General features: G+C 42.6%; 1 protein-coding gene across 9 annotated transcripts in view; it reads right to left on the bottom strand.

Moving 5' to 3' along the window:
* Positions 1–14,468, bottom strand: part of Cc2d2a (coiled-coil and C2 domain containing 2A) — a 78,602-nt gene that overhangs the window by 7,425 nt on the left and 56,709 nt on the right. For 7 of the 9 annotated variants that reach the window (XM_006503938.3, NM_001359905.1, NM_001359904.1 and 4 more), the window contains 7 exons: positions 13,105–13,210; positions 11,053–11,162; positions 9,754–9,850; positions 9,179–9,277; positions 7,179–7,355; positions 3,491–3,694; positions 1,084–1,173 (listed from right to left, as the gene is read on the bottom strand). In XM_006503938.3, coding sequence (XP_006504001.1) covers positions 1,084–1,173; positions 3,491–3,694; positions 7,179–7,355; positions 9,179–9,277; positions 9,754–9,850; positions 11,053–11,162; positions 13,105–13,210 — 883 coding nt within the window. Of the gene's footprint in view, positions 1–1,083; positions 1,174–3,490; positions 3,695–5,259; positions 5,281–7,178; positions 7,356–9,178; positions 9,278–9,753; positions 9,851–11,052; positions 11,163–13,104; positions 13,211–14,468 lie in introns of all 9 variants that reach the window. The other 2 variants (NM_001359903.1, NM_172274.2) reach the window with 1 other exon arrangement.

Below are 14,468 nucleotides of genomic sequence, written 5' to 3'. Positions count from 1 at the left end.
TAATTTTGTTTCTATGCCGACTCTTTAGAGGACATCATGTTTTCTTTAACATTGATGCTGCTGATGTACATATCTGGAATCAGTGATTGGAGTGTATAGAAACAGTAGCTTTCCGTGTTCTCACTTTGATGTGTATCTGAGGGCTAAACATTTTGAAGTGCATTACATTGATGGATTTATCCCAGAGCAGTGTTTGAGGGTCGTGCTCTCCTTATCCAGCCTTGCAGATGAGGAGGTGGAGGCAAAGATGAGGCAGTATCACCTCTGAGGTGGGCACCTAGTCCAGTTCTGCTCTTCCACTATTCTCGTCTTTATTTTCATGTATCCTCTGGAGAGAAAGATCCCTCCTGGCTCTAAAATCTGTATGTCTAAAAATATCTAGACTTACATTGCCAAAATGTAACTGGGAGCAAAAAAGTTAAAGTATGGCTACATTTTTCAATTTAGGACATTTCATTAAAAAAAAATGATGTGTGTGTTAAATTTTATAGAGACATAAGACAACCTGAAATCCACAATCAATTAACACCTGTGGTGCTATAGGTTTGCTCTGCTGTATATCACCCATGGTCCATGAGTCAGTTCAACATATGTGGTAGTGAGTAAGAAATATACACTGAATATATTTGATATGGTATACCTTAGGAAGCCCACAAATTAAGAAATATATAATTTCTTACTTTAGCATGAGATTTAGACTGTTTCTAAACAAAGTGATATTATTAATGTTTTATTAGGACAGTTCAGAATTACGATAGGTGAAATGCTAATTTAAGTCTCTGTGTAAATCTTCAAAATACTTTTGTGGGGGAGCCGGGGGTTTCTGAGGATCAGCCTATATCCCCGCACCTGCTGCTAGGCAAGCGTTTACTACTGAATTATATCCCCAGTCCTATTTTCTTCAACTTCTGAAGGTTGACAGAGTTGAATCAGGAAGAAAACGATTTCAGAATTTAGCTCATCCTGCTAACAGATGGCCAAGTAGGTTTTATAATACCTCATGAATGATGCAGTTGAAGATTATGCAAGCCATTTAGCTAATGTGCAGTTAAGGCCGAGAAGCTGCAAGGGAGGAAGACTCACATCAGAAGTGCTCCACAGGTCACAGACTCCAGCAAACGACACGCTATCAGGCAAGAAAGGGATCAAGGACACATACCGAGCTACCAGCTCCTGCGCAAAGAAAAGTAACTTTACAAATTACTACCGGGAAGACAGAAAGCTGCATCCCCACTTAATTTCTCAAAAGAAGTTTCATAGATGTGTAAAGCATGAAGTTGATGTTCACATCCTGATGCTTACTAATTACATCGATATCTTCATCTCCTCCTAAAGCCATGCAGAAGGTTATTTGTATTATCTCACAACAAGGCTGGCTCTGTCCCTTTGAAACATCCTTACCTTCCTCACTTCGGTTCTCATTTTTATCCTTGTTTGTTGGCACACAAGACTTTGTAACCTTATCTTGTACTGTACTTAGTCCCGTCCTGAAAGCAGCCATTCCCCTACAGGACACTGCCTTGTTTTAGGAGGGGACAGAATATTGGAGTCAAGTCTGGCCATTGTAGTATAATTCACAATTTATTCATCTCTAAGGGGGATAATTATGTTTGTACTTCTGTGAATTTCATTTTAAGAATTTGGATATTTGGGGTCCAATGAGATGGCTCAGCAGGTAAGCACACTTGCTGTTTGAGCTTAATGGCCTGAGTTTGATTTTTGGAACCCATGTGTGGTGGTTTCAGTGAGAATGGCTCTCACAGGCTCATATATTTGAACACTTGGTCCCTGTATACAAAGGATTAAAGTCATGTTACTGGGAACACGCTTTGAGATTTTAAAGTACCTGTGCCATTCCCAGTGCTCATGCTCTCCCCCCCTCTTTCTCTCCCTCCCTCTCTTCCCCCCTCCCTCCCCTCCTCCCCTCCCTCCCCCCTCTACTTTCTAGATATGGATCAGGATATGAGCTCTCAGCTATTCTTCCATGCCTACACTCTACCATTGTGACCTCTAACCTTCTGAGCCCATAAACCCCCAAACTCTTTTATAAGTTGTCTTGGTATTAAGAATTGGGATATTGTGTTACAGATCTGCCCATGTGTCCATGTTGGGTTGTTTTTTTTTTTTGTTTTGTTTTGTTTTGTTTTGTTTTTGGACAGATGTGGACAACTTTGAGACTTTGAACTAGAAAAGTGCTTGAATTGTATGCAGAGCTTAATGGGCCATCCTATTAGGAGCTTGGAAAACAGTAATGCTGAACTGCGGGGCCCAATTCAAGAGGGTTCAGAAGAGAACAGTATTAGCAGCTGGGTTAGATAGCATTTTGGGTGATATTTTGGAATTGCCTGTCTGCTGTATCTCCATGATTTGTTTGCTCTTTCCCTCAGCCCCGAGGCTCATCAGTACTCAGGTCTAGTCACCATCAGTTACCAGACAACCTGAGGTCAAACACTATTTCGGGTTCTCACTCTAGTGCACTCTTGCTGTCTTCCTTTTGATTTCTTTTCTCTTAGTTCTGTCGTAGCCATAACTTTAATAATATTTGAAATATTTTATCTATCCATTCTAAACAGTCTTTCCTGGGAGAAATTTATGCACATTTACAATGCTAAGCAGAACACAAATCACTGTTGTGGGCTCTGACAATGGAGCCCCGTGGTAGAGCAATGCCTGAGGCCTGGAATCAACCAGCAATTCACAAGTTCCTATTTGGTTTTCTATAGAAACTAATTATATATAGTGAGGCCTGTCTGTCTGTCTGTCTGTCCATAGGCATATATATCTGTCTGTCTGTCTGTCTGTCTGTCTATCTATCTATCTATCTATCTATCTATCTATCTATCTATCTATCTATCTCACCATATTAAAAACTTAGAAACAGTTGCTCCCTTTACTATCCGTAGTCTCAGAATAGTTATGGGTTATGGTATTCATGTAAAATTGGCTTAACATATATATGGCTTATAGTCCACATAATGGTGAATCTTATGGTGGGTATGGAATTTTGAAGCCAGTGAATTTATCACATCTATTTAGTGTATCCGTGTGAGTTCACATTAGGTTGGGCTATATATTGAAAATATATATTGCTCAAATAACTGCTGTTATTTTGAATTCAATGATGCGTATAGCATTAAGTAGAATACTGAGTAGTTATTTTGGTATAGCCTAACACACAACTAAGTTATGTTTATGTAGGATGTTGAAAGTTTCATATGTTAATTTTTCAGTACCTAATATATAAAACCAAGGGTATGTAGTGAGCACTCAATTATCTATGGAAAGAACAAACCAAGGTTTATCATCATCTCTGGAACTTTCAGATTTCCAAATAAAAGAAGTCCTCATTGCAGTAAAACAGTTTGACTCCTTCCTTTGATCCCTAATGATGCCTGTGTACTTAGTTTGTTACGTGTTCTGAGATGCCTGGCAGTACATTGAAATTTCAAATAATTTTTTCAACAGCACTGATTGGCTAAGGCAGACTCACCGCAGTGGCCTGCGGGTTGTTGGGGTAGACGTGAAGGAGCTCCTGCGGAGGGTTTAAAGGCTTGAGATAACGCGTAATAAAAACCGTTTTCCCGGTCATGTCAGTCACTGTGGTGAGGCACTGACGCTGGGGGAATTTTAAGGCACATTCAGCTTGAAATTTCTCTGTTGCTTGAAGTAATTTCTCATCTTCCTGGGTATCAAACTTCAAAAAGAAATACATGGGATGTATATGATTACAGGAGACAAGACAAAACATTCAGATTTCATAGACACTATGAACTGAATTTGCATGATCAACTGATTCTTTATATAGTCATTTTCCCTGGTATCTCTGCAGCTTTATTTAATTGATAATTTAAGAATGAAAATAATCCTTAAATACTAATTTACATTCAGTAAGACCAAAAGAGAGTAGTGAATTGGCAAGCCTTATGAAAACTATTAGATTAATAAACAAACAAACAAACAAACAAAACCTATGCGTGTTAAAGGCTGAAGTACTAATCTGATGGCTGAGCACAAGCAACAGAGTTTTCTGTGTGCTTGATTTAGTCTCTAAAGGGGAAGAGCGTTCAGAATCCCAAGTCAAATGTGAACTGGTACAGATTCCTGGGGTAGAGCTGTCAAGTCAGAAATTGTTGTGATTTTAGAAAATTGGAAAACTATGCAACAATGAAGGTATGAAAAATGATTGAATTTATGCTTTTCCTTTAAATCGATTTATTAAATTTGTCATTTCCTCATTTATGTAGTCGTTCGAAAACGATTTCCCAAGATTCTAAAAGATCCCAGACACTCTGGACTAAGGAGTATGGACATCTCAAGGCACTTCTAGCCTAGAGAAGAACAAAGAGAATCAAGCAAACATCTGAAGAGTTTGAGCAGATTCTACAGGGTACCATGGGGAGACCTGGGAGGAGGCAGCGGAAGCATCTACAGGGACTGTCCCCAGCAAGAGGTCCTGAGCCAGTGCAACTGTTGGCCTCTCAGGCTGACAACAGTGTGGCAGAGAATGTCTCAGCTTCTTGGAGTCAGGTGCTCTGTTAGGCATCGTGAAGGGAGGACCTGTATCTGACCTTTTCCTTCCTGTACCCGGTGCTTACGGTGCACATGCTGCACCTAGTCACTATCAGGTCATTAGTATGCATTTAGGACACCAGCACCTAAGGAGCGGTGTGCTGTTTGTGACGTGAGAAGTGTCATGGAAAGGCCAAATATTACACTGAGTTGTTTATTCTGAAGCTAATCTGGATGGAACTAACAAACTCAGGTTTATTCAGAATGCAATGTAGAAGATTCTTAAGTGGTTCAGTTCCTTGACCTGTCAGTTGACGAAACATTTGCAGAGAACAGAATGTGTTTGTCTTGCCGTCGAATAGTCAATTGTGACGACCTTCAACTGGCTAAAAATACCTGCTAGCTCTGCACTGCTTCTGTGAGAAACAGTTATGGAAAATGAAGCTAAGCTCCCCACTTGCAGGAGACATTCAGACTCAGTCAATGACGTCACTTGCAGACAAAGGGAGATAGTAAGTGGGCCAAAAAAAGGCATCTGACTTTCTCTATACCAGGGATTGTCCCCAGTTCCTTGCACATGCTACACACATGGCTGGATGTTCTTTGTGGCATCACAAGCATCTACAGTTCATTGCCAAGGGGTCACACACATTGGGACCCAGGACCAGTCCCCTGGAGGCAGTAAACAAAAGCAGCTAGTAAAAGCGTTTAACTGATGACTGCTGGATTATAAAACAAGATGCTCGGTACCTTCTTAAGCATGTCACTCATCTACCATGGGCAATAAAAAGGAAATGATAGAAACACAGTATTAGCAACAGCTTAAAGGCTTTTAACCAAAATAATGTGAAGTTAGGGCTGTTAAAATAAGTACTTTATGGTTGCTACTGACTTACAAAGCTTTTGCTCTAGTAAATACTTTAATAAAAAACAATTTGGAACTGGATGAAGGTAGGGAGATGTTTCTAATCTTCCAACCTAAAAAGCTGCTGTTAGTGAAAAACCATTTCTAGACTGTGGTCCCATGTATTTCAGGGTGAGAGCCTCTCTTTTGTTAACAGCCTGTGGGGACATCGTAGGTGGGGCTTTCTACCCCTCCATCTGTAGGCTATCACATCCTGCCTGTCACATGAGAGGACAATGGAAAATGCTGCATACAGCCACAGGGCAAAGAAATATCACCAAAGGCAGCAACAGGCTGCCAGGCTAAGTTTGAAGTCAGAATTCTGCCCTTGGTCTGAGAGCATTTGTGTGTGTGCACATGCTTGCTGCCTTTTCTCCTGAGCTCCCACCTAGAGACAGACATTCAGAATATTTCACTTTCTGAAAGATAATCTGACACAATTCTATTCTGTTTTCTTGGGAAGCTCAGCTTTAGCAATGAAGCTGAGGATGTGAGATGAGTTTTGCAGCAATCTTGTGTTTTCATTAACCATTCCTGAATAGGCCTTGCTAATGGGCTGTAGTCCTACTATTCTTCTCTGTGAACCAGACTGTAGTACTGGAAAAACAAAACAAGCAGAGGTGGGCTCAATTTCTCATCTCTACTTCAGACTTAATGACAATTGGAAACCAAGAGTCACAACACAGCAACCTGAAAGTTAAGTTCATGCATGATGTAAGCATGGTAGACTTTGCTATTGTTTTGATGTAGGTTCTCACTTATGTAGGCCAGGCTAGTCTCGAACTCACAGAGCTCTACTTGTATCCTCTCCTAGCCTCTTCTCCTGGGATTAAAAGTGTGCACCGCCATTCCTGTTACACAATAGACGTTCTATCTCCTTTCCTAGGCCATCCTTCCTCTAGTGCCTAAGGAATGCCCATTACATCCTGGATACCCAGTAAGATGTGTGAATGTATACAACGGGAAGGTAAATGTTTAACTTCTGCCCTGTACTGCTTCTGTGGCTCTAGATAAGTCTAGCCTTTCCCCCAGCTTGAAGTTGGAGACCCAGTGCCCAGGAAAGAGTAAAGTCTCCAAACATGATGCTGCCTGAAGTTTCTACAAGCTTTTCTGGAGCTATTCAAGATGCATACATTGTTTTCATTCGGTAACTTGTGAGCTATGAAGGTTATCTGACTTTATGACTGTGTGAACTGATTGAATAGCACAGCTGGGGACCTGAGGTCAGCGATGGAAACTTTAGCATCCAGGCCAGTAAATGTCAGATAGCAATCTGATTTTCTAATTGTCATACTTCGTTTTATTTGCATGGAAAACATTGTTCTCCAAGCAGAACATGTTTACATTTGTCTTGCTTTCCTACAACTTGGGGTTGCTGATCACCTTAACTGCTAGATGGTGAAGACAAATGCACACATGTCTGTCCCATGTCACCTTAGGTCCTAGCCGAGAGCTTAACGATTGGAGATCACAGTAGGAGAACTTGTGTTGATGCACTTCAGTCAAAGTTTATAAAAAGCCTAGCAAGCATCCTTAGGCTTCAGCATCCCCCTCTTAGGCTTCAGCATCCCCCTCTTAGGCTTCAGCATCCCCCTCTTAGGCTTCAGCATCCCCCCTTAGGTTTCAGCATCCCCTCTTAGCCTTCAGCATCCCCCTCTTAGGCTTCAGCATCCCCCCTTAGGTTCCAGCATCCCCCACTTAGGCTTCAGCATCCCCCTCTTAAGGCTTAACCCCCCCCCCGGCTTTCCAGACTGTACTCCAGTACCTTTTCTCTCATAGGCTCCCCAGGAACCAGCTGAGGCTCAATGGTAATAAACAGGGTGATGTAGGAGCCTTCACTCAAGCTTCGGGCAGAATCAAAGGCTCGTTCCATAATAATGTTTCGCTCCTTACTATAGCCCAGGAGAACTGGAGGAATGTCTATTTTAAATGTGCCATCAATCTGTGAAGAAAACATGACTTGGTAAGCACTGTGGTAATTTTTTTTTTTTTTTTTTTTTTGGTAACAGAAGTTCAAAGGGAATGGCCATTTCTCATAATCTAATGCATCAGATAAACATTAAGCTCCGTCCAGGTTAAAATCCCTAAATTCTCAACAGAAAGGGCTCTATACTTTCTTGACTGCTTTTCTTTGTTACAGAGTACACTGGATATGAAAGATTCCTGGATTCAAATCTTGTCTTAAACTCCAAGGGCTTCGGAGGCCTCATTTCTACGAAGAAAATAACACGACCTAATTTGTCAGGCTGTTGTGGGCAAGGAATAAGCTATGAGATGAAAGGCATAGGAACAGTATCTGGTGTGTGTGGCATGCTCCCTAGCAAGCAGCCTTCCCTCTTCTGATTTCCCAGCTTTCCCTCTCTGCCTTCCAGAATTTTAACCACGTTTCCAGGCTTAGGACTAATGTCATCTTAGAATTACTTTGCTAACTCTCTATCCTTATATATAGCTTGTTTCTTTCACTGATGTTTTAGCATCTCCTACCTGACTTTAGTAGTGTGTATTTGCCATAGTCTAGATGATTGCTCTGCAAAAAGGACGTTTGCTTTAGCTCTTCTGTGTCATCTGTCTGTGCTTTATAGCTGTATTTATAAATGTAGTAGACACATAACAAGTCTGCCTCCAGAGGTTGTGAGTGCAGGGTGAGCTGTAAGGGCATGGATGCTGCCCCCACGTGCAAAGGAGGCACACCCATTAGGGCACTCAGCGGAAGGATTTCTAAATGACCTCCAGACCCGAGATTCAACAGTGCCAACCATTAAGAGGCAGCTTCACTTGTAATTACTTATTTCTTTTAAAATCTATTAGAAAAGGGACTACAATTCTCCCAGCAAGCACATCACTACACATCCTGCATAGCTGTAGACTGTCCCATTGGCTAAGATCGCAGTTCCAGCTTATGCTGAACCTCGTAGAATAGAGGTTGGTTCGGGTCTCCTGCTGAAGACCCTGCCGTCCAGGTAGCATCTGCTCTATGTAGTTATCACAGCAGCACATAATTTCCTATTGCCATGGATTTAATGCTGAGATACCAAGAAATTACAGAATCTTCAGCTGCCTCAGTAGACTTACAAAGGCATGTAAGAATTGCCAACCTTGGGCTGGTGAGATGGCTCAGTAGTTAAGAGCCCTGACTGCTCATCCGGAGGTCATGAGTTCAAATCCCATGGTGGCTCACAACCATCCATAATGATAGATAGATAGATAGATAGATAGATAGATAGATAGATAGATAGATAGATAGATGGCTCACAACCATTCATAATGATAGATAGATAGATAGATAGATAGATAGATAGATAGATAGATAGATAGATAAGAATAGCCAACCTCATGGAATCGCTAGGCTGAACCTTTATGTCTACAAAGGGTGTCGTTGTCAAGCATTCCTGTGTTAATGAGTACACACTTTCAGAAATATTGATAGGATGCCCATGCCAGGGCTCTCAACCACTCTGACTGTTTTCTGCATCCATCCACTTCACTTCTGTGACAGTTTTTCACTGTGTCCCACATTCTTCACTTCTGTGTGGATGTTTTAAAGATTCTGAGACTCAGGTCGTCACATCTTAGCTGATATAAGGCACAAGAACGGAGTGCTGGATATATACACCATGCAATAGTGATAGAGGCCAGTGGTTTGATGTGGTGATCTTCATTTGTCCAAGTTCTGTGCACATACATTTTCACAGCTTTGAGAGTTTAATAGGAAGCATAGATAGAGGTGTTTCCTAGTGGCCTGTAATTCGGACTTTAGTCACTTACCCTTGCCTGGAAATAGATGGTGCTAAATGGGATTTTCACACATCCTAACCAGTGTCTCTCAATACGCGTATGGATCCCACTTCCTCTTTCACGGTCATCCTGAAGGAAGCATGAGAAGTACTAATTATTTAAGAACTTCAGATATTTAGGGAACTGTACGCGTGTGAACAGGTATGGATCGATGCTCTTGACTGTGCTGTGCATATGGACATCAGAACTCAATGACTTGTTTCCTATGGTCTCCCATTGGATGGGAGTTGGAGTCTAGGCAAGCCCTAGGATTCCTCTACCGCCAAGCAGGGGTACACCATCCCACTCAGCTTTTACATGTGTGCTAGGATTCCAAACTTAGGCTTGGCAGTGGGCACTTTGCCTACTGAATCTTTCTCCCAGGCCTCCGTGTAATTAATTCAGCAGGGAAGTGGCAGGATTTTCTCTAACCCTGGAAGAGGAAATCTTCCTCTGCAAGCACAGTCACAGTCCTTCCCCCCCCCCCCCCCCCGTGCTTACACAGTGGTAGGGGATCTGAATATGCCGGCAGAGTTCAAATGACCCCCTTACAGCTGGAAACTCACCTCTAGGATATCATACAGCACTTCATCAAAAATGTTAATGTATACGTCATCCTTCACTGACTGTAAGCTGGCTGTGCTGTAGTCCCCATTGGGGGCCCTGTGACAACACATGAAGAGAGACCATGGAGACAGGCAGAACAGATGCTATGAACGCTCAACATCAATGCTTTAAAAATGCTGATTCAGAACACACACACTCCTTTCATCCCAAGGAGCTCTCACACCACGGCATAAAACACATATTTTAAGTATATACCAATGGGACTGGCTCTGAACTTTGGGATCTGTACATCCAAATCCTATACTGGCTTGTACTGGTAAATACTGTATTCCCCATACTCCGTGGTAAGTCTTGCAAGGAACTTACCTGCCAGGGCCTGAGGTAGCTCTGTGGAAGACTACAAGGTCTCCAGCCAACACCAGAGTTAGGAACTTTCTAAAGCTGCTCTGACCAGAAGGAGCACCTGCTGTCAAGAACTTCCTGCTAGCCCATGACTGGAGGAATGGCAGCCGCTACTCCTCACTTTCCCACATGGAAGTCAAACAGTCCAAGGGTGAGAGAATTCTTTCCTGGACTATAGGACGGAGGACCCAGCTGTGCCTGTGTAACATGTCCCTCCTCAGCAGGGCTAGAGTCTGGGGGTACCCCAGAGATGGAAACTCTTCATCTGATCTTCCTTTGCTTGTTTTGTGTATGATGGTGGTGACCTTGCCCTCTTTTGATTTAATTACTTCTGAATTCTACCTTAACTTGTCTTTCATTCCAAAGATCTCCATAGGGACCTAGAATACACATAACACTCACCACTAAAGACTTTAAGCTGTCTTTCCTTTAAGGGTTTTAATTTCTTCTTCATGAAAGGTTAGGGTTAATTTAGGGCATTTTGGGCACTAAACTAGTAAAAACAACAAAACAAAACAACAAAAAAAGCCTTTGGCCTGTAAGAAGTCAGAGACAGGAGGAAAGTAGATTGTTCTGAAAGGGAGCATGATTTTACTCTTTTTCTCTTTTCTCTTCTCTTCCTTTCTCTTTCTTTCTTTCGTTCGTTCATTTGTTCGTTCTTCTTTTGGGAGATAGCATCTTCCTGTGTGACTCTGACTGGCCTGGAACTTACTACATAGACCAGAATGCTCTTGTAATCACAGAGATATACTTGTTTCTGCCTCTTCAATGCTGGGGTTAAAGGCATGTGACAGCTTCACCCAGCTGTGGGCACAGAGAGGCTGCCATTTTCCCCACTGTGATACTTTGTCCCAGTTCAGCCACTCCGGCTCCTTACAGAGGGGAGTTCCACTTACCTGAACGGAAGTTCAAGTTCTTCGTTCCAGCTGGGATTTGGTCCTTCAGCTGTGGTTGTGTGGCAAATTGTTCTTTGAAAAGAGACCTCCACAAAAGGCCGGACTAAGACCTGAATGTCAAAAGCAAAGCCATGTCTCTATTGATGAGTCATTTTGTTCTTCGCAGGAGGAGCTATATTTATCAGATATGTGAACATTTTCTATCTCAGGCAAAGTAAAACATGCTTATTAAGTAGTAGTTTTCAAAAGAGAATGAAACAGGAAGTCTGTTCAGGAGTTTTTAGGTAATTTTTAAAAAAAATTTTTAATAGTGAAATGCAGAAAGGGAGATTTCTTCAATGTGGTCACACTGGGAAGAAGAAAAAAGGCCCAGTGACCACTTCTCAGGTCTTCAGGATCTTGAGGGGAGGGGAGGGGAGGGGAGGGGAGGGGAGGGTTGGGTTTAAACAGAAAATAAGATATATGTACAGCTAAATAGAACTGGCCCAGGCCTGGTCTGCTGGCCCAGGCTGGCTGAGTCCCAGATCTCTTCCTCAAGGATGTCTGAAAGAGTTATATATCTTTCCCACGAGACAAGTTTTTCCTCTATTGTCCCCAGGGCTTCAGCCATTTCATTCAGACCAAGCTGGCCTCAAACTCATTATGAAGCTGAAGATGACCTTGAAGTTTGTGTTTCAATATATAAACATCTCCCCCTTAAAGTAGCATTACTTTAATCTACTCCACCTGATAAAACAAGTATTTGCAGAAAACCATGCCTCCCTACATTCCTGGAATTTGATCCCCTCTCCTGCGTTTCCTTTGTGATTCTTCCAAAACTAGCCAATTGTGAAAGACTCTGAATGGCGAAAAAGACACAGTCACCACCTGTGTTAGTATAAAAGCCAGATGGATTTTTTACCTCTATATTCCCTAGCCTCTTTTGGGTTCTGGTGCATCCATTTTGCAATAGGAATATTGCCTTGCTGGGCTGTTTCCAGTGTGTGTGTGTGTGTGTGTGTGTGTGTGTGTGTGTGTGTTTTGTTTTTGTTTTCTACACCAAGATTATTCTTTGTTCCAAACATTTCGAGACAGGATTTTATCATGTAACATTGACTGGCCTTGAACTCCTTTTGTAGATCAGGCTGTCCTTGAAACAAGATCCACCTCTGAAGTGCTAGGACTTTAAAGGCATGTGCAACAATGCCTGGTACCCAGCAGAGGCTACAAGAGGGCATCTCATCCCTGGAACTGTGGTTACAGGTTGTTCTGAGTTGCCAAGAGGAGGCATAGGAAGAGGAGGAGGATAGAAACTGGGACCTCTGTAGGAACAGCCACATGTACTTAACTGTTGTCTCTCTAGTTCCTGACCTAGAACTTCTAATCTTTTTGTTTCTACCTCAGTGCCAAGATTATAGACAGTGCTACCACCCTCAGTTTACTCAATTCCGAGGATCTAATGCAGGACCTTGTGGATGCTAGACAAGCGCTACACCAACTGAGTGATATCCAAGGCCCTTATAAAAGCAATTCTTTTTTTTTTTTTTTTTTTTTTGACACTTGAAGCAGAAATTTATTTAGGAAAGGAAAAAAAAAAAAAAACAAAAAACCCCCACTCCAACATGAAATTGGACAGAGCTTCCCAAAGGCAAATGAGTTCTTAATTGTGGATCTAAAGTTTTTGTGAATACTTATGAGGTGGGTAACTTATTTACAGAATGACTCTTCCCCCAGATTCTGATGGACTGGTTCTCCATCCAGGCTATTTCTTCCCATGATACCAACAAAAGGGAAGTGAGGTCAAAATAACAATTCAGGTGATGTCACAATGATGTCAGAGCTTTTGAAGATGAGCAGCTCTACTCTCCCATTGGAATCCATGTTTCAGACGTAGTGGGAACTGTAGCTCCAAAGATGTTTACCCACACAGGAACATATACAGATCTTTTTTGGTCACCATTTGTTATAAAACGAAGAATTAACATCTTCCACTGCATTACAACTCATATAAAAGCAATTCTTAAAGACATACAGAGCAGAAGTCAAAGCAGAAACCCAGCCTTGTTCTCTCACCTGGCCGAGGGGGTAGTCAGCGTTGTGTAGTGGGCTGTGTGTGCTGGGGGAAGCAGTTTGCTTTTCACTGAAAGTTCTTGAAGATCTCGATGGCTGCTGAAACTTGCTAGGAGGGAAACCAGATGAAAGCAGGAGATGAGAAAGAACATTTGTCTACTGAGCTAGTTTGTTTAAAGATGTGTGGTGCCGGTAGCTGTCAGAGTGCCCACTGTCTTTAAGCTTCTTGACAGCCGAGTATGTGCTGGTCCATCTGGGGTGCCTCACAATTACCAAGCCCTTCCCTAGCTTCCCTTCCCAGGCCTTCATGCCTCTCTGAGAGCGGACAAAAGGCTATCTTTCCCTCTCCTCCACTCTCAAAGACGCCTGAGTCGTGAACCCCAGTCCCTCTTGGCAGCAGCATCCCGACTCCATCTCATTCTGATTCCCTTCCACCGTATCAATAGATGCTCTGTAACAGGACAAAGAGTTAGTAAAGGAAAAGGGCAGGAGCTGAAGAGGCATCGCTAGGTAAGGGGACATGCTACACACACACAAATGCTACACACACATGGGAGCCCGAGTCTGGATCTCAGCTCCCGTATAAAACAGTAGGTGTGCATGCACCTGCAACTCTGACACTATGGGAGGTGGAGACAGTAGGACAGATGGGGGCTAGTTGGCCACCAACCTAGTTTCCACTTGAGTGGGCAACCCTATCTCAGGGGAATAAGCTAGACAGTGATAGAGCAGGATACCGGACATCCTCCGCTGGCCCCTGAACACAAGCATAAAAGTGCATGCGGCTATATGCACATGTGGATGCACACCACACATTCATACATATGCACAAGACAGAAAACGAAAAACAGGACAAAATGATGGAGCAAGAGGACAGGGAGATGGAGAAAGAAAGCACCCAGAGATTCTGAAAGAAGATGCTGCAAGCTATCTTGGCTCTCTGGAATCTGATAGTGCTGGATGACCTGGGCCAGGCCACGTACACCATCTTTGCTTGTTTTCCACCTGGTAAAACAGACCTAGTAACAGTGGCGAGAATTGAACAAGAATGACATCTCTGAACGGACCCACAATGGTGCCGTACATGGTGAATGGATTAGTTATCCTTTCTTCCATTACAATGTGGGCACCCACGAAAGAACTTCAATCCTTTATCTTTCTATCTCTATAAGAAACTCAGAATTAACCCCACTATAGTTATGGTCTCTCCACTGCATCAATATGGTGGACCACAGAAGGCACCAACATGGTGGACCATCACCCATTTTTTTGAACAGGTAGCAGGGGTGAGCCACGGACAGACACGTCTTATGTTTCTGTCTGGCACATGCCCATTTGTTAAGGCCCTGTCTCTTTGCTCCAGGGAA

Source organism: Mus musculus, chromosome 5 (assembly GCF_000001635.26).
Source record: "Mus musculus strain C57BL/6J chromosome 5, GRCm38.p6 C57BL/6J".
NCBI lineage: Eukaryota > Metazoa > Chordata > Mammalia > Rodentia > Muridae > Mus > Mus musculus.
This window is presented reverse-complemented; position numbering and strand designations above follow the sequence as displayed.